Source organism: Babylonia areolata, chromosome 10 (genome assembly GCF_041734735.1).
Source record: "Babylonia areolata isolate BAREFJ2019XMU chromosome 10, ASM4173473v1, whole genome shotgun sequence".
Lineage (NCBI taxonomy): Eukaryota > Metazoa > Mollusca > Gastropoda > Neogastropoda > Buccinidae > Babylonia > Babylonia areolata.
Genome location: NC_134885.1, coordinates 19,602,300 through 19,627,801, shown reverse-complemented (window position 1 = coordinate 19,627,801; position 25,502 = coordinate 19,602,300). Strand labels below are relative to the sequence as shown.

At 38.6% G+C, this 25,502-nt stretch overlaps 1 protein-coding gene across 4 annotated transcripts in view; it reads left to right on the top strand.

Annotated features, from left to right (window-relative positions):
- Positions 1 to 16,146, top strand: part of LOC143286869 (dimethylaniline monooxygenase [N-oxide-forming] 2-like) — a 22,941-nt gene extending 6,795 nt beyond the window's left edge. For all 4 annotated transcript variants that reach the window (XM_076594759.1, XM_076594761.1, XM_076594762.1 and 1 more), the window contains exons 5-9: positions 413 to 468; positions 1,685 to 1,924; positions 3,429 to 3,600; positions 10,250 to 10,494; positions 11,960 to 16,146. In XM_076594759.1, the coding sequence (XP_076450874.1) occupies positions 413 to 468; positions 1,685 to 1,924; positions 3,429 to 3,600; positions 10,250 to 10,494; positions 11,960 to 12,295 (1,049 nt within the window). In that variant the 3' untranslated portion in view covers positions 12,296 to 16,146. The remainder of the gene's footprint in view (positions 1 to 412; positions 469 to 1,684; positions 1,925 to 3,428; positions 3,601 to 10,249; positions 10,495 to 11,959) is intronic.
- The last annotated feature ends 9,356 nt before the right edge of the window (positions 16,147 to 25,502 follow it).

The following is a 25,502-nucleotide window of genomic DNA, read 5'->3' as shown; positions in this document are numbered from 1 at the left end:
ATGAGCGGAAATAAAAACACTGCTGCTCTTTGGACTCGAAGCAAAGATCCACATGCAGAAAATCAAATGCGTTTAACTCTTAACCATTGTACACCCACACTAAGTACACACACACACACACACACACACACACACACACACACACACACACACACACACACACGCGCGCGCATACACACATGCACATACGTACTCATATATAACTGTAAAAGAGAGAGAGAGAGAGGATGTTAAAATGTAAAAAGCAATTGTGATTCTAAGAACACTTAATTTCTGTCTGTTGGTCAGACTTTCTGGTGGTCTCTCTCCCCGTGTGGGAGGTGGGGTGTGTGAGATGGTTGAACAATTTGCACAATGGCCTAGATTATGTATTGTGTACGGCACACTAGTTTTTTGTTGTTGTTGTTTTTAGGCAGCGCGGCCTCTGGGGGAGATGTGGCCTGTGACATTGCTCCTGTCGCTAAACAGGTAACACTGGATATCTGTATGACATGAATGTTGTTTAGCTGTTGTTTTTTGTTACCTTGGCCCGACTCAATGCACAGCAATGTCTTCCATTGAAGAACGTATTTCCAAAAAAATTCTTATCAGTTTTAGACCAGCGCGTCAGAGCTGTTTTATAAGCGTGCTAAAAAATGCCCACGGCAAGTTGTAATCCTAGAACTACTGGCGAGTGCGAGAGAACCAATGCAATGCGTGATCAGCTAAATGCTGAACAAATCCACAGGTCAAATTTCTCGCTTTCAAAGCTGCTTCCCGCCAGTTCTTTTCAATTCATATCTGATCTTAGAAGGTGAAGACAATGATTTCATTTTATGAGAAAATATCGATGTCATTCCACCTCAACGCCTGGGCCAGCATGAATAGATTTTAAGGACATATGAATGGTGTGACAGTGACTCCTGATTCATTTACACTACCTTAGAAACATTCAGAGTTCTTTTAAGTTGTTGGCTTTTCTTGTCTGTTACGTTCCAGGATGATGAGTGTGGGTTTAATGTGCATGTATTTTAGAGGACCAGAGCACAGGAAAGACAGATCACCAGCTGCAGGTTACTATGAAGAAGTATCAGTATCAGTAGCTCAAGGAGGCGTCACTGCGTTGGGACAAATCCATATACGCTACACCACATCTGCCAAGCAGATGCCTGACCAGCAGCGTAATCCAACGCGTTTAGTCAGGCCTTGAGAAAAAAATAAAATAAAAATAAGATAAAAAAAAGAAGAAATAAGTAAATAAATAAATAAATAATAGATGAAGATGATAATACTAGTGAAAGAATTTATATAACGCTCAATCATTGTGCAGAGGCAAATCAAAGCGCTTTGTTACCAGTCATTTATATGCTACAACAATACAAAACAATATCAACCCAAAACTCGCCGCTGGCTGTGACACAGTTTACCTTCGAAGGCAAAGGTCAAGTGATGAACGACAAGAACTTATGAATACACGTAAATAGGAACAGGAGAAACCAGAAAGAAGGGAGGGGGACTTCACTTTATGCTCTTTTTCATGGTTTATACCAGTTGTCATAATCATGTTGTCACCATCATATCAACTGAGTACAAACATTATTGTTGATGACTGGTTTAAGAAACAACAACAGTCTGATTTCAATATAAAAATAATCTCTTGGTGAACATGTTGATATGTTTGTTAATATGTTATATATTGTCACAGGTGTATCTCAGTGTTCATCACGGATGCTACGTCATTTCCCGCATCGAAAAGGGTCTCAGGCCGTTGGATTTCATGTTCAGTCGCATGTTAATGAATTACATGCCCGTTTCATTCCTTATTCGCAAGTTTGTCAGCAAAGCCACCCAGAACCTGAGTCCTGTCACTTCTGGACTACAGTGCGATGCAGTCACCCCTCCTGTGCGGGCCAGCTTCATGATCAATGACCTTCTGCCTTCGAAGGTAAACTGTGTCACAGCCAGCGGCGATTTTTGGGTTGATATTGTTTTGTATTGTTGTAGCGACTGTATACTGTGCGTGGTTTTCATTGTTTGATTTTTATTGTTGTTATTGTTTCAATAAACTTACATAATCGGTGAATGGGAAGAAAAGCTTAAGAACGATGGAATAATGGCTAAGAAGGAACAAGACAGGCCAGGGAACGGGGTCAAAAGTGTGTATGAGAGAGAGAGAGAGAGAGTTGAAGGTGAGTGTTTGACATAGAATCGTTACAAAATGAAACATTAAAATGAGAATGACAACGTGGTAGAGAGAGAGAGAGAGAGAGAGAGAGAGAGAGACGCTTTTGACGCTTTGACACTTTAAATTAATGTCATCGACCATGAGGTCCTTTTGACATGGGTGAATTGCGTTAACATTCTTTCATTGTATAACAAACCATTACGAATGAAATGGTGAAAGCAAATAATGAAACAAAACAAAGTTTCTTCTTAAAAGAAAAATATGGTAGCAACCAACAGACTGCCCAGCGCATAACTCCGTTCATTCATCTATCAGTGCACCGTGCAACAGATTCCATCACTGGCTCCAGAAGGAAATTGTCAAACCTGTCAGACCACACAGTTAGCATATGCTTGTAGTGTTTTTTGCCTTATGTTCATAGATTCTGATGTAAACTTTGCATTCAGGATTATCACCTCGCAATGTTCTGATGTTAGTATGATAAAAAGATCCTTTCTTTTTGTATTCTTTTTCAAAAACCACACATTTACTTCTCAAATCATCATGTGATTTACAATCAAACATAAAATGAATTTCATTATGAACTGTGGAGTTACACAAAGGTTATGGAGAATTTGTGGACGTACCTGGCAAAAAGCATTTTGTGTTGGCATTAAAGCCAAGAGTTCTTAATCTGAACTGGGCAAGCATTGCACGAATCCATTTATTCGTAATAACAGTTAGGAATTTATTAGCTTGAAATGTACTTTAAAATGAATGGAACCAGCTGTACTTATCCTTAGTTTCTGTGTCTGAATGCCAATTTTGTTTAAACATGCAGTGTGGATTTAAATTCTGAGATAAAAGTTTGCTTCACCCCGCACCTTGACACATCCACACATTTGAAAAACCATTTTCTGACAAAACGTTTGTTACACAAGAAGCCCGATTTTCTTTTCCTTTCTCTGTCTGGGATAACATCATATCGTATGCCTGTTTACAAGTCTAATCTAACGCGATTTCAACAGTTTAAAGCAATACTTTACATAAGTTTTCACAAACAAAGGATACCTCCCAGTTTACCTATGCAGAACTTTGAGAAATGCACTGGAATACCGAGAAGATGTTTTACTGCAAAAGTAAAAAAGGGAGAGAGAGAGAGAGAGAGAGAGAGAGAGAGAGAGAGAGAGAGAGAGCATATCGTGATGTCTTCCAGGAATCAGACAGGCAGACAGATGGAGACAGACAGATGGACAAACAGAAACTTTTTTATGGTGTCTCCCAGGTGTTCACAGGCCAGGTAAAGGTGGTGTCTGCCATACAGAGGGTGACAGGTACAGGTGAGATTCACCTGAAGGATGGGAAGGTGCTGAAGGAGGTCGATGACATCATCTTCGGCACAGGTCAAAAGTGCAGCTTCAACGCCATTGACCCGTCCATCATATCCTCAGATATCAGTAAGGGAACAGCAAGAGCCCCCTTTGCCTCAGATTATGTCAGCAATTCTCTTGTATAGGACTGGCAGTCAAAGAACAATTATCATCAGGGAAATAAACTAGGTAACTGTTTCCTGAATTAGCAAGTACAACGAAAAGAAAGAAAAGGTTTGTTGAAAACAACCTCACTCGCTGTCAACCCCATCGTAAAGTCTAAACAGCTCAAATTAAGGGGTGGAAATGAAAAGATAATACATATGAATCAATGTCTCAGCCTTTGAATGTATTTCTGTAGCTGTCATTCAGGGATAAACCCTCCCAGAACGACTCAGCCGTCATTTGTTTTGGTTCCATTTACATACTATAATCTTTGGTGTGGAAGACATTGAAGGAAGCTGTGGCCAGTGGAGTTATTGATCGCGTTCAGAGCACTGCTCACTGACGCTCCCAGAACAGAAAAATGAAGATTGTTTTTTTTTAACAGATGTACATCGCAGACCAAGGCCAAAACAAACGAGTCTTTACCATGTGTGTACCTTTGCAGATGTGTATATGGCTGGGCATTTGCATAACGGCAGCTAGTGCAGCTGAGACCAGTTCATTTTGCTGCTGCCTGTGGACATGATAGCCATACAGCTGGCCTGGGCAAGACTAAGGTCATGTTGCTGCCAACACAATCTCAGGTCTCAGTCACTCTTCCCCAAACCAGTTCTCATAAACTACAGAGAGAATAATCTCATTACGATGGAGAAATTCTGCTACTTGTCCAGCATTTTAGACAGCAGCAGATCCTTGACGCAGAAGTGGCATGCATATAGCACTGCATCCAGAAAGCAAACAGAAGCTGTGGTTCAGGGGGAGGGGGGCTTTGTTTGTTCGTTCTTTTGTTTAACGTCTATCCACAATTGTGATATTAGACAAAAATCCATCACTTTAGCACCCCACCCTTGCCTTAAATCATCACTGATTTTCCTGTTACTCCTCTCCTCAATTACCTTTTAAAATGATTATATACGTATATACAAAATAAAGCAATCTAACCAGTTAACCCGTCAATATATAACAAAGAGCCAATGGGACTCTGAATTAAACTCTTAACTATTTCAAACACAAGGTGATTGTTATATAAAACATTTCTAAGGAAAACAGATGGAACTGCAGATTTTGTAAATGAAAGAGGTAAATATGTTTTCAACTGTTAACACTCATAGAAAATACGCACTGGGATAACTTGATTACCACAGATACAAGTTACTTTAGAAGTGTATTTTGTTTTTATGGCATCCAGCCGTAATCTGTAGCCAAGTGAGCCTTGTGTTACTGTAATGCCCTTTTGTTTTAAGAGAAATTATACGATCAGTTTTGCGCCAGCTTGGCATGACTCCAGCAAGGTTTTTTTTCTGGTATAGAATAACCTTCTTTTACTGAATATGGAATATGAATTTTTATGACATTGTAAATATTTATTGCGCTTTTATTCGCACAACGATCCACCTGCTCATTTCCCAGGATTTCTTCTCACAGATCCCTTCTTGAGAAGTGATCCAACAAAAATTAATCGTTGGACCACGGATGGTGAAAAAATGAATTACATGAGGATTTTCTTTTACGAGTTCTTCTCTTGTCTTCAAATTAAAAGATTTTTATGTTTGTCATACAGATTCAGAATCTACACACAAAAAACACTTGAAATATAGTAATGGGAGGATTAATTAAATGATTAAATCCCATTACTATAGTCAAAAGTTCTGCCGTGATTTAATTAAAAATCTTTACCGATATGATAGTACTTCTCAATTTTTAATGACGGAATTATAAATACTGCCCCTGCGTGGTTGTTATCAAGTATTGAAACATCTGTATGTACTTTAAGGTGATCTGGATACATTTCTTTGATTGTGAGATTTAACAAAAGCAGAGAGGGCAGCGCCTTCAGCTTTCTTTAAGTCCAGGTAATTAATGTCAAATGTTGCGTTGCTCATCTCCGTTTTAGGTATTGTCGTATATGAAAACCGAGGAGCAGTTTGATTTGGGTTCACATTTGATGATTTAAATAAGCCAGAGGTATAAGTACCTATTGCTGTGAGGGAGTGAATAGACTGTGCTCTCTTAGGGAAAGGAAGGTTCGATTTTAAACTTATTTCGGCTGTATTTGAAATTTGAACTGTTGTACGTTTCAGGATATTCTTTGCTGATGCAAGTTTCATCTGTTCTTTGAAGGGTAATATTTTAATTTCTGTGTATGTTTTGAAGCATGAACTGGAACACCAATGGCAAGCTTACTATCCACATTTTGTAATCTTTTAAACATTTATTTTGGTGCAGAAAAGAATACCTCTTGTGTATAGGTTGGCTTTGAGCATGTTGCTAGGTGTATAAGTACAGAGGTATCTTGACCCCAGTGTTGCCTGATAATAACCTTTGTCAAGAGGAATTCCAAGTGAACGTTCCATGTCAGGTTTGATGTAAGACATACGCCAAGGAATTTTACTACTTGTTTATACTCGGTCACTGACCCACCTATTTTAAAAGTAGGCAATGTGTCTGGGGTATCACCAGGGTTAAACAGAACCATGCAAGATTTTTCTGGCTGCAGAGTCAACCCATTTCTGACATGTAGTTAGTCAGCTTAATCAATTCTTCTTAATAAAGCCTCTTTGACTAATTCATTGATCTAAGAGGAGTGTGTTGCGTTCATTGTTAATTTCATTCATTTGCATATATCGTCTGCATATTGTACCTTTTCAACATTATTTGACAAAGATTATGAAAGATCATGAAAGATCGTTCCAAGATGTTGAAAAGTATTGGTGCAGTTACTGATCCTTGATGGATTCCCATGTCAAGTGATCTGGAGTTAAAGTTTTTCTAAACTTTGTTCAGATTACTCGATTGCTTAAAAAAGCTTTGAAATAATAAAATATACAAACTGATAAACCAATGGATTTTATTTTATGGAGTAATTTTGAATGCCATGCTTGGTAATACACCTTTTTTAATGTCAAATGAAGTGGCTGGCACATTTTTACTACCTGCATATTGATGTTTGATCTGGTTTGTGATTTTAACTGAATGGTCAACTGGAGTGTGTGTGCGTCTGTGTGTATAAAGGAATTTTCTTTAATGTCCGGTCAAACATATCGGTGATTGAAGACATTTTGTTGAAGTATTTATGAATACATTTGAGTATTATCGGTTAGAAGGGATGGGGGATGTGAATGAATGGAGGATTGGGGGAAACTGGGCAAATGAGGGTGAAATCTGAAAAAAATCTAAATACAGTTACAGGAAATCAACTAAAGGATTTCGTAAAAGAGAAGTCATTAAACTGACAAGCGAAACAACTGATAATGAGTGCAAAAAGTCAAAAACATCAACGTTCTCAGTCACTTGTGAAGACACACTTTCGTGTATATAAGGCTTCATCAAGCTACAGTTAAAAATTATATGCTTAATTTTCAGGTTACTAAAGCATGTGCACTTGACATTAGAACAATACTTGGTCCGTAATGAATTTGATAATAGTCTGAGAGCTAAACTCAGAATTGGTCTGCGAATCGGTCTGAGAGAGTCAACTGACGAGGTTTTAGACTTGAATTCAAGCACCTATAAAAATCTCTTTCTAGTATATTGCTTATTTCCTTGTTTGACAATGGGCAATATACTTTCATACTATCTGTATGATTCTTTGCTCCCTGTAATGTCTGCTTGGCCGTTATAAAGGAATCCAGTGTGGGATGGTATCCAACAAAAATCAACATTTGTACCCTTCACAAATAGGGAGTGCAATAAATACCTAATTTCAAACAATAAATCTTCTCTTTGATTATTCTCAAAAAGGAGCAAACTTTTTTAAACAGATTGAGAATTAACACAAAATAGAATATTACTTACCATCATTAGTATTTTAGCAAGATGATTTAAAGTCACAAGGATGGCCACCAATTCAGCTGTAAAAATTGAATGTCCCTTACATAAGTAATATGATTTTTCTGTTTTTAGGCCAGGAATAACAAAAGCAGATCTTGCACTGCTATCATCCAGAACCGAGCCATCAGTGTAAACTTTTAAATGATAATCAAAATTTTCTTCTAATTCAATTATGACAGATGCGTGCTATTATATCTGGAGATTCTCCTTTTGTTGTGTCAGAAGCACATATGTTGACGTTTGCTTTTGTTACCTCCCAGGGAGGACAGGTGGCACCAGAACACGAGGTGCCATATCATGCAAATCAGTGTCTGAAGAATTTTAAATATCTGATACATATGTTCGAATGGTTTGTAGATGTGAATTGAATTATTTTGTGCATTTTTTGGAAAATCAATATCAGACCTAATATTTAATTCCTCAAAATCCTCCACTGCTGTACATCTCACAATGTATTTAGCAGAACTTAATTTTCTGACTTAATCTAGTGGTAGAAGCTTATAGGCTTCTGAGGTCTTAGTATGTACAGGTACCCCTAAAGCCAGTTTCACAGCTTTACTGTCAATTATTCGCAGCTTCTTTAGAAACGTCGGCGGAGCAGAAAAGAAGATTTCTTGACCGTAGGTCAATCTTGATCTTACGAGAGATGTCGCTAAATGTAAAAGAATTTTGGAGTCTTGTCCCCAAGGAGAGTGACTTACAATTTTTAAGAAATTTAAACTTTTAACTGCTTTAGTCACTATTGAATCAGTGTGTTTCTTCCAGTTTAGTTTTGAAGTAAATAGGATCCCAAGAGATTTTATTTCCGACTTGAAAAATATTTCACGTCCTCCCCGCCAAAAATCGTGGTAGTTTGTTGGGATTATAACCATTGTTAAAGAGGATCAAATGCGTTTTTTATTAGAGTGCATATTGCACTCAGTCTATCGAGTTCACCCTGAAAATGTTTCTTTACATAATTGATGTAATGTAGGCTTGTCCTTTTCCTCAAGGATGTCTGAATCCATATAACAATATCATCAGCATATTGAGCCAGCCTGGTAGGTGATGAAAAACGTGTGTAAATCATAAAGCATAATGTTGAACAACAATGGAGAAATAATGGGACCCTGCGGGATTCCCATATTTATAGGCCTAGAGGTTGATAAACTTACTCCCACTTTTGCTACTATATATCTCCCACTTGAAAAGGATTTAACATAGTCATAAACATGACCCGACAGACCAGTTTGTTTTTGCTTAGATAACCGTCTGCTATGCCATACTCGGTCATAAGCTTTAGTAAGATCGAAGAAGGACGCAAGGATACTTTTTCGCTTAGAAAACTGTTTTTTAATTTGGGTAGTGAGACGGGTCAAATGATCAGTTGTAGATCTTCCTTTCCGGAATCCAGTTTGAGCTGACGGAATTGTTATTTTTGTCACAGTGATATACCATTCTAATATTTACAATTTTCTCCATGACTTTCCCAACGTGGGAAGTAACCGAAATAGGTCTATAGCTCGAAGCTTCTGTTCGAGGTTTACTCTGTTTTAATACAGGAGTTACAATGGAAGTTTTCCAACCTCAGGGATTTGTCCATATTCCCAGCACTTTTGAAATTATGTATGTAATATAATTATCCAGTTTTCTGGCAAATGGTTTAACATGGTGTACGAACCTACATCCTTACCAACTGACACATTTTTGCCACTCAACAAATGAATAGCGTTCTTTGCTTCCTGTAAAGTTATTGCCGAGTTGATTGTATTATCATTTTGTGGGGTAGGATCTCTATATTTGTCATTGATCTCTTCTTCCTCTCTTAATGTCTTTCATTTATTTGACAAACTATCCACACTACCTGTTTTAGAATACATACAATCAAATTCTTCAGCCTTCTCTTGAGGGACAGAAACTCTTTATCTTTCGTTTTAATAGGATAGTCTTGCAGAACAGTGCCTGATTTCATTTCTTTCATTTTGGCCTACACGTTTTCCATATCCTTATGGTCAGATACTTCATTCAAACAGAACTATGACCATTATTATGACTGTATTCGCCTTGATTTTTGTGAAACATTTCTTTATGAGCGCCTTCTTTTACATGTTTATCAAGTACTTTTCTGAGTCTTAGCCACGTTAGGTATGCTTTGTCGTAAGATAGTTTTGAATTGTTTCCCAGTTCGCGTATTTATAATTTGGGGATTTCATCTTCTCCGCTGTGTTTAGATATGGTACAATCCTTAAACGACAGTGTGATTGGCACGTGATCACTGCCTAGTGGATCATCCCCAGTTTCTCACTGTACTGTTACAGCTAGAAATGGTGATATGAAGGTTAGGTAAAGTGCTGATGATCTATGATGTGTGTGTGTCTGATTTCATGCATGCCATGTGTGTATCAAATGTGATGCAATATAGAACAAAATACGGATGTGTACAAAACGTTTTCTGCACTGCTGTAACATAGTTTATTTGTTTTATTAACAAGCAAAAGACTGGAGCTACACACAGTGCATTTCCTGAATCAGTCTCACACTGCATGATATTTCCCCTGCACAGAAAATATTCTGGATGACTTTAACATTAAACTATTCAGGTGCCTTTATCGAATATGTCGTAGAACAATGAATAGGGCAGTCAACAAGGAAACATATTCTGACATCTCTTCATAACAGAAAATGACCCACTTAGCTTTAACACTGAGCAGAGCAGAACATTTCCCACCCGCCTTCACTTTTCTTGGTGGTATGTCGACAGAGAGCGGGAGACTCGACCTGTTCAAAATGATGTACCCTACATCGCTGTCTCACGACTCTCTGGCTTTGGTGGGGTGCACGGCGTTAGTTGTTGGACCCCAGGCCCCTGCTCTTGAAATGCAGGCACGTCTGGCAGCTCGGGTGTTGGCCGGCAGGCATCGGCTCCCTGACAGAAAAGTCAGACAGCAGGATGTTGATCGCACAAACCTACAGGTCCTCCAAATACGTGGCTACTACAAGTACATTGTATGTATTGTTTTTCTTCTTTCTATGAATAGTTGAAATTAAATGAGGATAAAACTGAAATCATGATTATCACCCCACAAAGACCTTGCCGCTCAATCTCTCTTCCTTCCCCAGTCTCCTGTGGCACCGACATTCCTCTTTCCTCTTCCGTCCGCAATCTTGGTGTTATACTCGATAAGTCTCTTTCCTATCAGCAGCATGTTGCAAATATGATTATGCAAATTGTGTTACTTTGAAATTAGCAGGATTGCATCCATTCGTCATCTCCTGACTGAAGATGCAACTAAAACCTCTCCTCTGTGTCTTTTTGCTGTCCCGCCTGGCCTAGTGTAATTCCCTGCTTGTCGCTTCACCCAGCTACCTCATTGCTATGCTTCACAGAGTCCAAAACCATGCTGCTCGTTTTGTCTTTCATTCCTCTAAATTAGATCACGTCTCTACTCTCCTTAATGTCCTACACTGGCTCCCAGTACAAGAAAGAATTATCTACAAAGTCGTCTCTCTTTGTTTCAAGTCCACAGAGGTTACTATTTCACAGTATCTTTCTGATCTCATTTATCTTTACATGCCCTCGCGCCAACTCCGCTCTTCTTCTGACACCAGCCTGCTTAGGATCCCCCTTGTTTGAACCAAAACGTATGGCCAACGCAGTTGGGTTTTTTTAAATTTTTTTTATTTTATACCAACCCCCTATTCTTTGGAATCAACTTCCTCTGCCTCTCCGTCACTCATCTTCGCTGCAAGCTTTCAAATCCAGTCTGAAGACCCACCTTTTCCCCTCCTGATTAATTCTCAGCAACTCATCCCTTTCCAGTATGAATTAAAATGACCATTAGTGATCGTGAGTGAGTGTGTTGAGAGTTTGAGAAATGTGTTGGTTGTATTTTGGATTGTGTACTGTTTATGATCGTGTGCTTTGACTTGTGGCGTATTGTTTGTTATCTTGTGTTCAGTTTTTCTTTTTTGATATTTACGTGTGTGTTCTATTTGTACACGCCTAGGGCTTATTTTCAAGAGTAGGCGTAAATGCTCATAATAAATGATTATAATAATAATAGTTTATGATGTGCATTCACGAAGCTTGCTGTGGATTTAACCATGATGTATCAGTGGAACAGTCACACCACAAAAGGAAAAATATGCAATTTACTTCACTCTTCATATCAGAAAATGTACACCAAACTAATAGTTCATACTGAAACACATTATTAGCAGAGTGACCAGTAACACTCTTTGGATGGGACTTGCCCTTAATGTTTTACTGACTCACACTGGTTCATTCCAGGGCAAGCTTGAAAGAGTGAGACCAGAACAGCTGTTAAGAGCTGTTGGTTTTTTTTTGCCCATATGTCTTTCTTTCATATAGAGTTTCACCAAATTTTTCTGATATGTATGCATTCTTGATTAATTTGTCCATACCGCCTAAAACTATCAGACTAATGAATGCTCACCTCACTTCTTCCAGTTGTTCTGCACCCCCTATTGTGACGAATTAGCTGCTGACATTGGTGTGGCGCCTGACTGGTGGCGCTTTCTGCTTCGAGGCGATGTGAAGATGGCCCTGGCTGTGTTGTTCGGGCCCGCCTATCCCTTTCACTACCGTCTGCTGGGGCCTCACGCCTGGCCAGGAGCTCGGGAAGCCACGGAAAAGGCGTACAGAGAAACCGTGTATTCCATCCAGCATCGCACAGTGGGAGATGGGAGGGAAGGGAGGGCAGGCAGTGCCTGGGGATACGGCTGTCTGGTGGCTTTGGTGCCTGTCATTCTGGCTGTGGTTTTCTACTTTGGGGGTGGAATGTGAAGCAGGGGGCTGTGCATGTTGAATCATTTGCGTATCTCAGTTATGCTTTAGACAGAGATACCTGACTGGCATCACATACATGTGTGTAAGCAAGCACAGCCACACAGGTACAGTCATATATATGTGCACCCACGTTTAAACTCACAAACTGGCAAAGCAAGCTTACGCACAAGCTTGAGTGCACACACACACACACACACACACACACACACACACCACCACCACCACCACCACACACACACACCACACCACACCACAACGCGCATACACACACACACAGGTGCACGAGCAGACACCTTTCATTTCAGGATACGTTGAACGTGTTTTACTTTACTGTTTCCAGAACATTATATATCTAATGAAGCTGTTGCAAAAGTGCTTCCCTTCAAGTTTTTAACATGCTTTAGAAATAATTGCTCGCTCAATACTCATATTTTGCTAAATAGTTTAGTGGTTTAGTGTGTCAGCTGTATATGGAATAATGAAAAGAAGGCGAAAAGTAACAGAACGGTTTGATTTTGAAAAGTGCAAACTGTTGTGAAATGTGTAACTGTGTTTGGAATGAGTTTGTCAGTCGGGAATCTTGCTTCTGTTGAAGGGCCACGTCCAATATACTGAAAATTCTAATATTCAACTGTGTGGGGTTGTGGAAGGATTTTAGGATGGCATGTGAAAAACAAGGAAAAGCCCATCACATAACAAGATATCATATATTAACAGGTCAACCAAGAAAATATGTTATATTTGATTGTAGTTCAGCATTCATTCAGAATGATTTCTTTATGGTTACAGCTGTTGCTTGGAAACATAGCTATATTCATTAACATTTTGTTTCTCCCTTTTTTACGGTTAATATATGCATTTGCCCATATATGCTTTTGTATGGGACCTTGTTTTTCTTATCACGTATTCAGTATCCGGTCAGTTCCCTCTTATTATGATTATCATGATCTGTTTGATATATGGCCATGAATTTGGAAGTTTAGTTAAAATTATAATGCTAAATTCGTGCTTTTCGTTTGTATAATTTCCAGTTCTTTGACTTTATTGTATGTTCGGCAAACAGTGTCGACCCCACCCTTCCTGAATAAACAGTCAGTCTTTGTCTTTGAAACGTATTCTTCAAAACATAATATTGCAAATGTTTTTGTGCCTGACAGCTACTGTTAGGACTACTTACCAGTGCATCTCAATCGGCTGAAAAAGTACGAGTATTCAGAAACTTTGAAAAAAAGAGATTCAGTACCAGTTAATGTTTTCCTAAATTTGATAAAGAACCCTTCCTTCTTGCTTTAACATTTCTGTCAGTATGTGACAAGTTAAAGTACTATTTTCAAGTGCTTCTAAATGACCAATAAAAAAAAAGATAGATCCCAGTTTTATGATCTCGCATTACTGAATGAGTTTTGTGCCTAAACAAATCATTTCAGCCCACAAGTGTCGGAAATCGACATTTATTTAACTTTTTTTCATCTCATTCATCACCCTAGTGCTCCTGTCATTGTTAATTCTTTAACTTATTCATATAACCATTGTACTGATAAAAGAAAGCAAAAATAATTCCACTGTAATAATCTGGTGACCAAATGATCCATCACATTACATGTTTATTTCGATCGTTTCAGTTCTTTCGAAACGTCGGACCCCCCCCCCCCCCCACCCCCATGAATAAGCATTTAATGTCTCTCATTTTGAACTGTGCTCTGCAATATCTTCATCGGTCTGGGTTTAGAATAAATCCCTCCCTCCTGCTATCCCAGACATAGTAGTCTGATTGAGTAGTGATTAATAAATATAAACGACGATAAATTCGCTGACCTCATGAAACCCCAAACTGTTTCCTCGAGAACTGGCAATTTACAATTCTCTCGGTATACTCTCGTCGTCGGTGTTGTTGTTGTTGTTGTTGTTGTTGTTGTTGTGTATGTGTGCGTGTGTGTGCGTCTGCGTGCGCGCGCGCGCACGCGCTTGTGTTCTTCACGCAACTGAGAGAAAACGTGGAAGGGAAACGACCACGATTTCTTGCGATTTTCTCAAAGTGAGGGAAATCGTGGGACTGCGAGGAATCGTGGGCTTACAGGGGTATTGAAACTGTGGTCATTATGCAAGCAATGCATGAAAGTCCACCCAATTTTGGACTTTTTTCACGTTTTTTTTAAATTCAAATATTACAAAGAACCAAAAAAAAGAACAACATCAAAAACTCTTTTTAACAGACGACCATCTGATACTGGTTCCAGTGTGGATTGGATGTTCATATTAGTGCAGAGCACCACATTTTTCCATAAACTAGAAAAACTCAACACACACAATCGTATTTCATACACGACTGGAGAGAGAGAGAGAACAAGAAGAAAAAAGGGAAAACAAAACAAAACAACAACAAAACAAACAGAAAAAACACACACCCAGTTAAACGCGACTGTCTGAGATGTGATACATTATCATATTTATTTTTGGCACGCATACATAGTCGTTTGTAATCTTTGTGTGACATTAGACAAACTAATATAGTAAGTGATTCATCTCTCAAGAAGTCCACTATATGGATGCCACTTATTTTTTCCAGTTCTGCTTGCTTCATATTTAAGTTATACTCGTACCTTTCCATTTTATATTTGTAATTCAACTCCCCAAGGAACCCGTTTATATTAGGTTTTATTTTATCAATTCGACACTTATACACATGGGATTTACCAAGCAGCACTATTCATTCAAATACCTCGTCCGCTCGTGTCTTTTCATCCGTACCAAATAGTGCCAGTTCACCATTAGAAGATAATCTTTCGCAACGATGACAGCTATTTTGCAAGGTGTTTTCAAGTTCTCCCCAGAAAGAAGGTGAGAACTGACAATCCCACAAACAGTGGTAAATTGTGTCTTTTTCTGTGTCACACAAACTACATGTATCACTTTCAGTAATTCTCATTTTCTTTAGGAACGTGTTCGCTACCAGTATTCTGTGACATATTCTAAGTTGGAACCATTAAAGTTTTATCTCTTTAATTTTCTTAGCTCGCGTCAAAACCTCTAATCATCTAATATGTGTATTGATATGTTTTTCCCAGTTGAAAAAGGCTTTGCTATGTGATACCTCTATCTTTTCAGTAATGATGTTGTAATATGCCTTTGATCGCGTTTTAGTAGTGGCTATTCTTTGTAATGCGCTGGTTTTCTCATAACAATAAAAAAAACACATCCTTCTGAAATCCATTAACTTTACTTTCTCAAGATATTTTTGCACCAAACGTGTCCAGCTGATCAATATCGGGACAAAAAACAAAACAAAAACAAAAACAAAACACACCCAAAAACAAAAACAAACAAAAAGAAAACCAAACAAACCCAGTAGTATTTCCCCGTTTTGCAATTTTGTGTGTACACTTTATTTAACCCATGATATTTTTAGAGACTGTATGTAAGTTTTGATAATTATGTGGCATTCCTATTCCTCCCCTCTGGATATCTTGTACTAAGTGTTTTCTTTTAATTTTGTGTGCTTTGTTATCCCATACAAATTTGCAGCACATCTTTTGCAGTTGCATAACTTGAGAATCTGGAGGGTTGGGAAGTAAAATCCACAGATAAACTAAATTTGACAATATCAAAGATTTGAGTACTGCTACTCTCCCTAGTGGTGTTATTCTTTTGGACCAGATTTTGAATAAAGTTCGGACTTAAAGTAATTTTCAGTCGTGTTTATTTCTGTCATATTCATTTCACTGTTTGTGAACCAAAGCCATAGTATTTTAAATTGCTTAGGATTTCATTCCATTTGGGACTTTTTTTTTTATTGGCGGTGAAGGAGGAAGAGGATGATGACGATGCTGCTATGGAGGTTTGGGACTACATGACAAGGCTGTACTTTACTCTTCCTGTCATAGTAATATCTCAGCGTTAAACAGGCCTGAGCGATACAGACAGAAGTTAGAGCACCACACCCAAAGACGCATCCGTGAAGTGGATGATACTTGACTGTGGTCCCCATTCAAGCCGATACCACAGTGCTTTTTTTTTTTTTTTTTACTCCCAGGTACTCACTGAATAAACAGCAACATTAACTGGAAATCTCATTACTTTAGACGAATAAAAGTTCATCCAGTTTCGATTCGTTTTGGCTTTTTTTCCTCTCCCACCCACTATCTCTGTTTCATTTCTTTTGATATTTTCTTATATGAATTCCCGCTCCAACACAATTTTATTTTGGAGAGGTGCTTCTAACTTAAATCTCTCTCTCTCCGCCTCTTTTGCTGTCTCTGTCTCTGTCTGTTTTTATGTCTGTGTCTGTCTGTTCGTCTGTTTTGTTCCGTTGCTTATAATCTGGCCGACCGCACAGGGCCATATTAGGGCTGTCAAACCATACAAATACGCGACCGCGTCAACACAAAACTGTATCATCTACAAAAAAACAAACATTCAAGACAAACCCACAAAACACAGTTCGTGACACTTAATCCCAGCCATTTGGCTCCTTACTGCAAATAAAATCAGGCCATGCTGAGAACGCCAGTCATTCCGCTTAATTTATCTTCCCGAGATTACAAAAAAATCGTAAAAAAGGGAAAAACAACAACAATACTTCAAAGGCAAACAAAAAATACATAAAAAGGCCATATAGGCAAACACCACTGCAGAATGGGCAGCTAGTACCCATCCCAGTGTTTACATCTCACTTTCTAATCGCCAGAGCAGAACAGCACAGACAGTACATCATAGACTGCGGAAAAGAGAAAATAGTGTCAAGGCCTGCTTGAAAAAAGAAAGGGGAATGGACTGGGAAGGCAGAAAAAGGAGACAACAGTGAAGAAAGAAGAAAGACAAAAACAGAGTGATAGATAAAAGGAAATTTCTAGCCACCCTACCAGTTTCTAATGATTCTTTAAAAAGCTGACAAAGCGGTATAGATAACTCCCTGATAACCTCTTTTTGGTGAAATCTTATCTGGTCCTTGAGCCTTATTACTATCTGACTCTTGTAATTCCTTCTCAACAGCAAGAGGAGTTAATCATATCACAGAGTGTTGTACCATTTCATTTACTGCCTTTTTCGAAGTCTGGACTATTTGCTGTGTTCTCTCTAGTGAACACACTTGAGAAAAAATATTTAGAGTCTCTGCTTTTTCTTCATCAGACACCACCAGGGAATCATCTGTTTTGTTTTAAGAGTACTAATACCCATGTTTGTTTTCATTTGATCTGGAACATATTTCCAAAATTTCTTTGGATTCTTTTTCCTTTCATTTGCAATTTTTTTTCACATATTCTCTACGTGTTTTCTTTAGTATTTTGTTACATTCATTCCTTGCTTTGATATAACGTTCGTATTCAACCCCCTTCTTGGTTTGTAAAAAGCGTTTATAAAGATTAAACTTCTTTTTTTTATGATTCTCATAGCTTTTTTGTTCAACCACACAGGTTTGATTTGTTTACCATTATTTGATTTCACTTTAGGTATACAAGATTCCATACCCGACATGAGAACATCTTTAATATAGTTCCATGACAATTCCACATTCATGTCCACCATAGGCTCCCAGTCATGAGTTCCAATTGTATTTCTAAGTTTATTGTAATTGCCCTTATTCAAGTCATATCTATACTTAAGGTATTTTTTTTATTTTCTCATGGAACAAAGAGTTGGAATAATAAAATATAATGATGACTTTTTCCAAATGGGTCTAGGTGGGTAATACATGAAATTAAGTCATCTTCATTTACATGTACCCAGTCATCCAAGGCTGGGTTCTGGCCAATTCCTTTTCTTGTTGGCTCTGTTACTTTCTGAATAAGAAATGCATCTCGGATATTCTCTAAAATCTTTTCACCCTTTTTTCCTGGACCACACTCCATCCCATCTGACATGGTGATAGTTGAAATCCCCCACATTACAATTGTTTTTATATCATATTTAACACTTAAATTAGAATTTAAAACTTGACATAGTTTGGCATCATTTTCTTCTGTGCTTGTGTTTAGACTTATACATACATATATACAACCAAGTAATACTCTGTCCCCATTTACACTGACAAACGTACACCAAACACTTTCTTCAAACTCATTTCCATCCATTTCCTCACTTTCTCTTGCATTCAAGGATTTATCAATATAAAGTGCAACTCCTCTTTGTTTGTTTGTTTTTGTTGTTGTTTTTTGTTGTTGTTTTTGTTCTTTGTTTGTTTGTTTGTTTTATTTATGAACATATCATAACCTGGAACATGACATTCCACTTCATTGAACAATGAATTTGTCTTCGGCAAGATTTCAGAAAGTGCAATAACACGGAATTTAATCTCTTGCATTCGTATCAAAATTTCGTCCTTTTTATTTGAAAAACTATTCACATTTGAATAAATCATATTACATGCATCCATTCCATATTTGAACAGTTTCTCATTCTCACTGTCACTTTCACTCCCCATGTCCCTGTCACTACTTCCACTCGGTCTGGCTTTGGTTTTCTGATGTCAGTGTTGTCTGCTTCTTGTTGGGACCCGGGTTTGACTCCATGTCCCCACACTGCAGCAGGTAAGCGACCATGAACACAAGCACAACTGCCACCGGTGCACTCACTGACACAGCACGGACATGCATGGCTGCCTTCTCCCTGCCACGCTTTCTCATGAAGGAAAGTCCAGTAAAACGTCCCGCGCACAGCACGGAAACACACCGAATTACTGGACATGAAGACAGGAAACAAACTGCACCGATCTAGCAACTGAAGTGACTGAAAAAAAAAATCGAAGTTAATTTGCAGTTTTCAACAAAAAAATTAAGAGTTTTCAAAAATTGCGTGCACGCGCGGCCATGAAAACAGCTCACCAACGTGTGTGTGTGTGTGTGTGTGTGTGTGTGTGTGTGTGTGTGTGTGTGTGCGTGCGTGTGCGTGTGTGTGCGTGCGTGTGTGTATGTGCGTGCGTGCGTGTGTGTGTGTGTGTGCGTGTACGCGCGCGGCGTGTGTGTAAAAGAAAGAGATCGGGGGGATTATCAATGCATACCTCTTGTTGCACCTCTGTGTGTGTGTGTGTGTGTGCGCGCGCGTGTGCGTGTGTGTGTGTATGTGCGTGTGTGCGTGCGTGTGTGTGCATGTGTGTATGCGCGCGGCGCGTGTGTTACAGAAGAAGATGGGGGGATAATCAATGCATACCTCTTCTGGCACCTGTGTCCGTGCTTGTGTGTGTGTGTGTGTGTGTGTGTGTGTGTGTGTGTGTGTGTGTGTGTGTGTGTGTGTGTGTGTGTGTGTGTGTTTCTGTCTGTGTCTGTGTCTCTGTATCCCATCTATCATGTGTGTGTGCGTCTATGCATTCGCGTGTGTGAGTGTGCGTGCGAATGTGTGTGTGCATGCGTGTGTGTGTGTGTGTGTGTGTGTGTGTGTGTGTGTGTGTGTGTGTGCGTGCGCGCGTGTGTGTGTGTGCGCGCACGTACGTGCGTGTGTTTGTGTGTGTGCGCTAGCGCGCGTGTGTGTGTGTGTTTCTCTCTCTGTATCCCAACAAACGTGTGTGTGTGTGTGCCTATGCATTCACGCATGTGTGTGTGGAGGTGGGGGTGGGGGGGGGGGGTGCGGGGGGGGGGGGGGGGGAGGATGTGTGTGTGTTTGTGTGTGTGTGTGTTTGTTGGGGGTTGCATGTGTATGTATCTAAGTCCGTGTGTGTCTGTGTGCGTGTGTCTGTATGTGTCTATATATGTATGTGTGTGTGCACACCAAAGCTTTGTGTTCTTTGCGAAAATGTGTGTGTACCTGTGTGCTTACATGCATTTCCATGTACATACGAGCAAGTGTGTGTGTGTGTGTGTGTGTGTGTGTGTGTGTGTGTGTGTGTGTGTGTCTGTGTCTGTGTGTGTCTCTCTGTGTGTGTCTGTGGGTGTGTCTGCTGTTTGTGATTGTGTGTGTGCGTTTGCGAGAGAGAAAGAGAGAGAGAGCGTGAGCGTGAGAGATGAGAGAGAGAGAGAGAGAGAGAGAGAGAGCGTGTGTGTGTGTGTGTGTGTGTGTGTGTGTGTGTGTGTGTGTGTGTGTGTGTGTGAGAGAGAGAGAGAGAGAGAGAGACAATGAGAGACAGAGAGACAGAGACTGAGACTGAGACTGAGATGTTTTATTCACTCAAGGCCATAGCCCCATATGAATGAAGGGCGATAATACAGTATAGAGATGTCACCATACTATCAGTAAACATTCACCATTTTCACAATTAGTTAAAGAAATTATGATAATACCGTTTCTCTTAACTTAAAAGCTTTGTGTAAATACAATGCGAGATTACGTATGACACCATAATCAGATGATGCCATCAATAAACATAATTTAAACAAACATGGACGTTCATAATATTTCTTTGGAATAAATCTTTCGCGAAATCCATGCAACACAGGACACATCAAAACAAAATGCACTTCATCTTCATTTGACAGCTTGCACAAAGGACACAACTTCTCTGTGTGATCAACAATCTTATAACGATATCTGTGCATATGAATTTCAGAAATGCCAAATCTAAATCTTGTTAATAAAACTCGTAGATATCTTTCCATGTTAAACAAAAGATAATTCTTTATTAAATGTGTAGAAGTATGAGATCTGTAGAGACAGAATCTATCACTTGACTGAATATGATTTTCCCAGTTTTGCCATCTACAGTCTATCAAACGTTGACGAAAAAGTTTCAGAAACATATTTTCATTACCTACTCCTTGATATTCCCAAACATATCCAAAGCCCAGTTCACAGAGACAAGTTCGTACATTTGACGCCCAGTTCTTTTTACCTCTAAAATCTAAATCATACAACATATTATAGGATTTACGTGGCAGTCTGCTTTCATTCATTTTTAGTAATTTAAACCAGTATCGAACACATCTAACTGCAGAATTTATATAGATTGGATGTCTGTTCGTCTCTCCATATACTAAATCGTTAGTTGCCTTCATTTCAACTCCTAAAAACTTTTTCAGTCCAAATAAATGAACGGACTCACATTGTATTGTAGCATTTTTATCTAGACCCCATAATTCTGAATCATATTGTACGATGGGCTGTATCTGAGTATCGAAAATCTTGATAAAAATATCCAAAGAATTACTGTTTAATAAAAAGAGTTTCTTCATAATATGTAACAGCACATTCTTTGCTATGCTTGAAAGATCCCTGCATGCAGCTACAAAACTCAAACGAGTAGAAAATAGGATTCCAAGATATTTGTAAGCATTGACAACTGGCATATCAATACCACCATACACCCACCTTTCCCTTGCTGCCAAATAACCACCTTTCCTAAAAACAATAATATTACTTTTATCTAGATTAACATTTAATTGCAATTTAGTGGCTGAAGTTTTTAAGTTATTCAATTGTGTCTGTAAACCAATAGCTGTCTCTGAAAGCAAAACAATATCATCAGCAAGTAATAATATAAACAGTTCTATAAAATCAATTGTGAATCTCGCACCATGTCTTCCTCTGTCTATCACTTCTAAAGCCAATTCATTTATGAATAATGAGAACAAAATAAGACTATAAACATCTCCTTGCTTTACTCCTCTAGTGCAATTGATATACTCAGTAAGTTTGTTACCACACCTAACTCTTGTTTTGACAACATTATACATACTCTTTATACATTTAAAAAGCTTTCCTGTTATGTCATGTTTTGCCAGAACTGGCCATAATAAATTTCTATTGATAGAATCAAAAGCTTTCTCAAAATCAATAAATGCTACGTAAAGTTTACGATTAAGAGAAAACTGTTTCTGAACAAATGCCAAAAGAGTAAACATATGATCAATTGTGGAATATCCTCGTTTAAAACCAGCTTGGTGTTCACCTGTTATATTGTTATATTCTACATACTCCTGAATCCTATAATTAATAATTGCACTGAATACTTTACTGCTGATATCAGATAATGGAATGCCTCTATAGTTATTAGTGTTATTTATGTCACCTTTCTTGTAGAGTGGTAAAGTGATTGACTCACACCAATTTTCAGGAAAAATACCCCTATCGAATAAAGCATTAAAGAAAGTTGTCAAAAAAAGTATTAACTGATCACATGGTGATTTCAAAAATTCTCCAATTATCCCATCAGGACCTGCAGCTTTTCGATTCTTTAGTTTTTTAAGTGCAATTAAAATTTCTTCTTTAGATATTGGACGATTCATAAACTCGTTTTCCACTTCAGGTAAGCTATGATCACTGATAATACAATCAAAATCTTTATCTAACAAGGCTTTAAAATGTTTAAACCAACAATCTGCAGATATGTCATTCCTTGGCTGCCTCTTTTTGGACGAAATTTTTTTCATACATTCCCAGAATTCTTTTTGATCTTTAACAGATGCTACCAAATTGTCTAGTAAGCTTTTGTTATGCTGTTTTCTCTTATTCTCACATAGATTTTTATATTCTTTTCTAGCTCTTACATACACAGTATTATCATCCTTATCTGAAGTTCTACGAAACCTTCTAAGTAACCTGCGAACTTTTCTCCTTTGACATTTACATTCCTCATCGAACCATCCCTCTTGCTGTTTATTATGTCCCACACTAAAAGTTTTCTTCATACAAGTTGCACATTCTCGAATACATTCATTGAACAATTTTAAAGCGTCATTTATATTCACATCAATGAGATCCAAAGCCATTTTCAGTTTATCATTAATTTCTTTCTCTGTCAATTTACTATGGAATTCCTGCCTAAACTGTTCATTCCACTCAAATTTTTCTATCATCTGTATGGTATCACAATCATTACTTTTAACTAGGTTATTATTTGAAAAAGAAATACGACACTCAAGAGGAAAATGATCAGATTCAGTTCGATCAGCAACACATAATTCACATACATCATAAACAAGTTCATAAAAGTCATTTGACAAAAGAAAATAATCATTGACACTGCTTCCATTTTCGCCTGTATATGTATAGTGACCTTCCTGGTCACCGTTACACATTCCATTTAATATTGTCAAACCTAAGGCAGTGCACATGTTTAACGTTGATTTACCATATGAATTTATGTGTGTATCCTGAGAATTACAATTACAATTCATTGAGCAACTTTTGTGATAAGATCCAATACTGTCATTCGATGATTGTGAAGGAGAGATATTAGAAGTTCTGCTGTTAAGATCGCCACACAAAATTATATAAACATCACAGAGTTCTAACAGCAGATTAGTCAGACAATCTTCAAGTACAGATATACCATGATCATAATCAAAATAAGCATAAAAAGGAGAACCTTCTGGTGGTACATAAGTACATACAAAGAGAACATCTTTCGAAAATCCAAACAACTGTTTATCAATAATAAATGCACATATATTTTCATATTTTATTTGTAGTTTTCTTATGAAGGGACAAAACTCATTCCTAAACAAACACACAATACCACCCGATTTCCTCCCTTGTCTGGTAAATTTAATAGCTGGTTTATAATACATTGAAAAACCAGGAAATAAATCTGTTTTACAATTTTCTTCAAACGTTTCAACTATGCATACGAAGTCAAAAGACGACACATATGTAGAAAAATCATTAAACATGAACTTAGAACGCAAACCATTAACGTTCCAAGAAAGAAAGGAAAAAGATCTTGAACTATTTACAGCCAAAGGGTTCGAGGGTCCGGGAGACGAAAAAGAGTTACTATTTACAGAATGTTTCGTGTTTCGATTTCCTTCCGGGCTGGAATGCACCCTGTCCTTTTCCCCCCTTGGGCTAACATCCAAAGCACGAGAAACTTCAAGCGAGTTCTCGTTTTGTAACTGCGCCTTTCCACCCGAGCGTAAACTTTTGTTCCCTGAATTCCCACGTGCTTCATTTGAAATACCCGGGGAATCGCGTGAATGAATCGAGGAAAATTTATGTGTCAATATTTCTTTTGAAACCGTGTCAGAATTGTCCGTCTCGAAATCATAAAAATCATGAAGCCGGCCTTCTTCCTATTTCGTTTCTTTCAAACGGTCTTGCGAGTCCAGGAAGTATTTTTTTCCATCAATGTAAAGATGGTCATAGATCATACGGACTTGTTTTCCATCACTCCTAGCTTTCTTTAAGTGTGGGCTTAACTTCCGCCTTATCTCTCGAACCCCCTCTGTAAAATCTTCGCCAATAAACACGTTTGTGCCCTTCAACTTCTGCTTAGCTTTAAGAATTTTGATTTTCTGCTTATAGAACGAACAGCAAGCGATTATTGGGGAGTCTGCCTTCGCATTCAATTGGTGAACTCGTTCAAACTCAAAACTATCTGAAAGTTCCAGTGTGTCAGTGATCAAGTCCTGAACCCGTTCTTCACATCGTTCACTTGTTTCTCCTTCTCTTTTATCCATTCCGTAAAAAATTAGATTGTTCCTTCTAGACCTGCTTTCCAGATCATCACATTTATTCTCTAGATTCTTTATCTTAGTCGTTAAATCATTGTTATTTTGTTCGAGAACGTCATTCTTCTGGCGTAAATCCCTCACCTCATCCTTGAGCCCACAAACAAGTTCTTGCAAAGCACCATGCTCTTGCCGCAGCTGATGCACTTCGTCTTTCACGTCGTCCAGCTTGCTGTTCATGGAAGCGTTCATCTCCTTCACATCCTGGATACATGACATGACGTCAGCAAGGGACGGTTCCTTGGAGGAGCGAGACGGGTGAGAGGAGGAGAGCCGGGTCTGCCGCATGCTGGAGGATCCTGAGGCGCCTTGGTCAGGGTTGGGGCCGGGGTTTGCTTCAATGTCTCCACATCGTAGTAACAATTCTCCAGATCCGCGGCGTTGATATAAATTGTCCCCCCAAAACATGAACACGAGGACCAGACCAAGCAATACACCGGTCGTACGGGAACGAGCTGACAGCATGGCCACCCAACTTTTTTTCTTCAACACTGCCCTCTTCAACATAAAGTTGATGAAAACTGGGTGAAAGGCACCACAAACCGAGCGGAACTGTAGCTGGGCCCACGGCATAGTCTTAAACGAAGTAGGTGGCAAGTTTTCAGTACCGTACACTATCTGTAGTTACAGTAACTACTGAAAAACTGACGACTGTGTGACACACACGTTCAGTTCTCATGCACGTGCAAAACGCCCCCCAGAGAGACAGAGAAAGACACAGAGAGAGAAATGAAATGAAACGAACATTCTTTATTTAAATTAGCCTACTTTGCTTTTTTTTTTTTTTTTTTTTAACCAGGTGACTAACAATAAGATTTGTGATAAAAGACGTA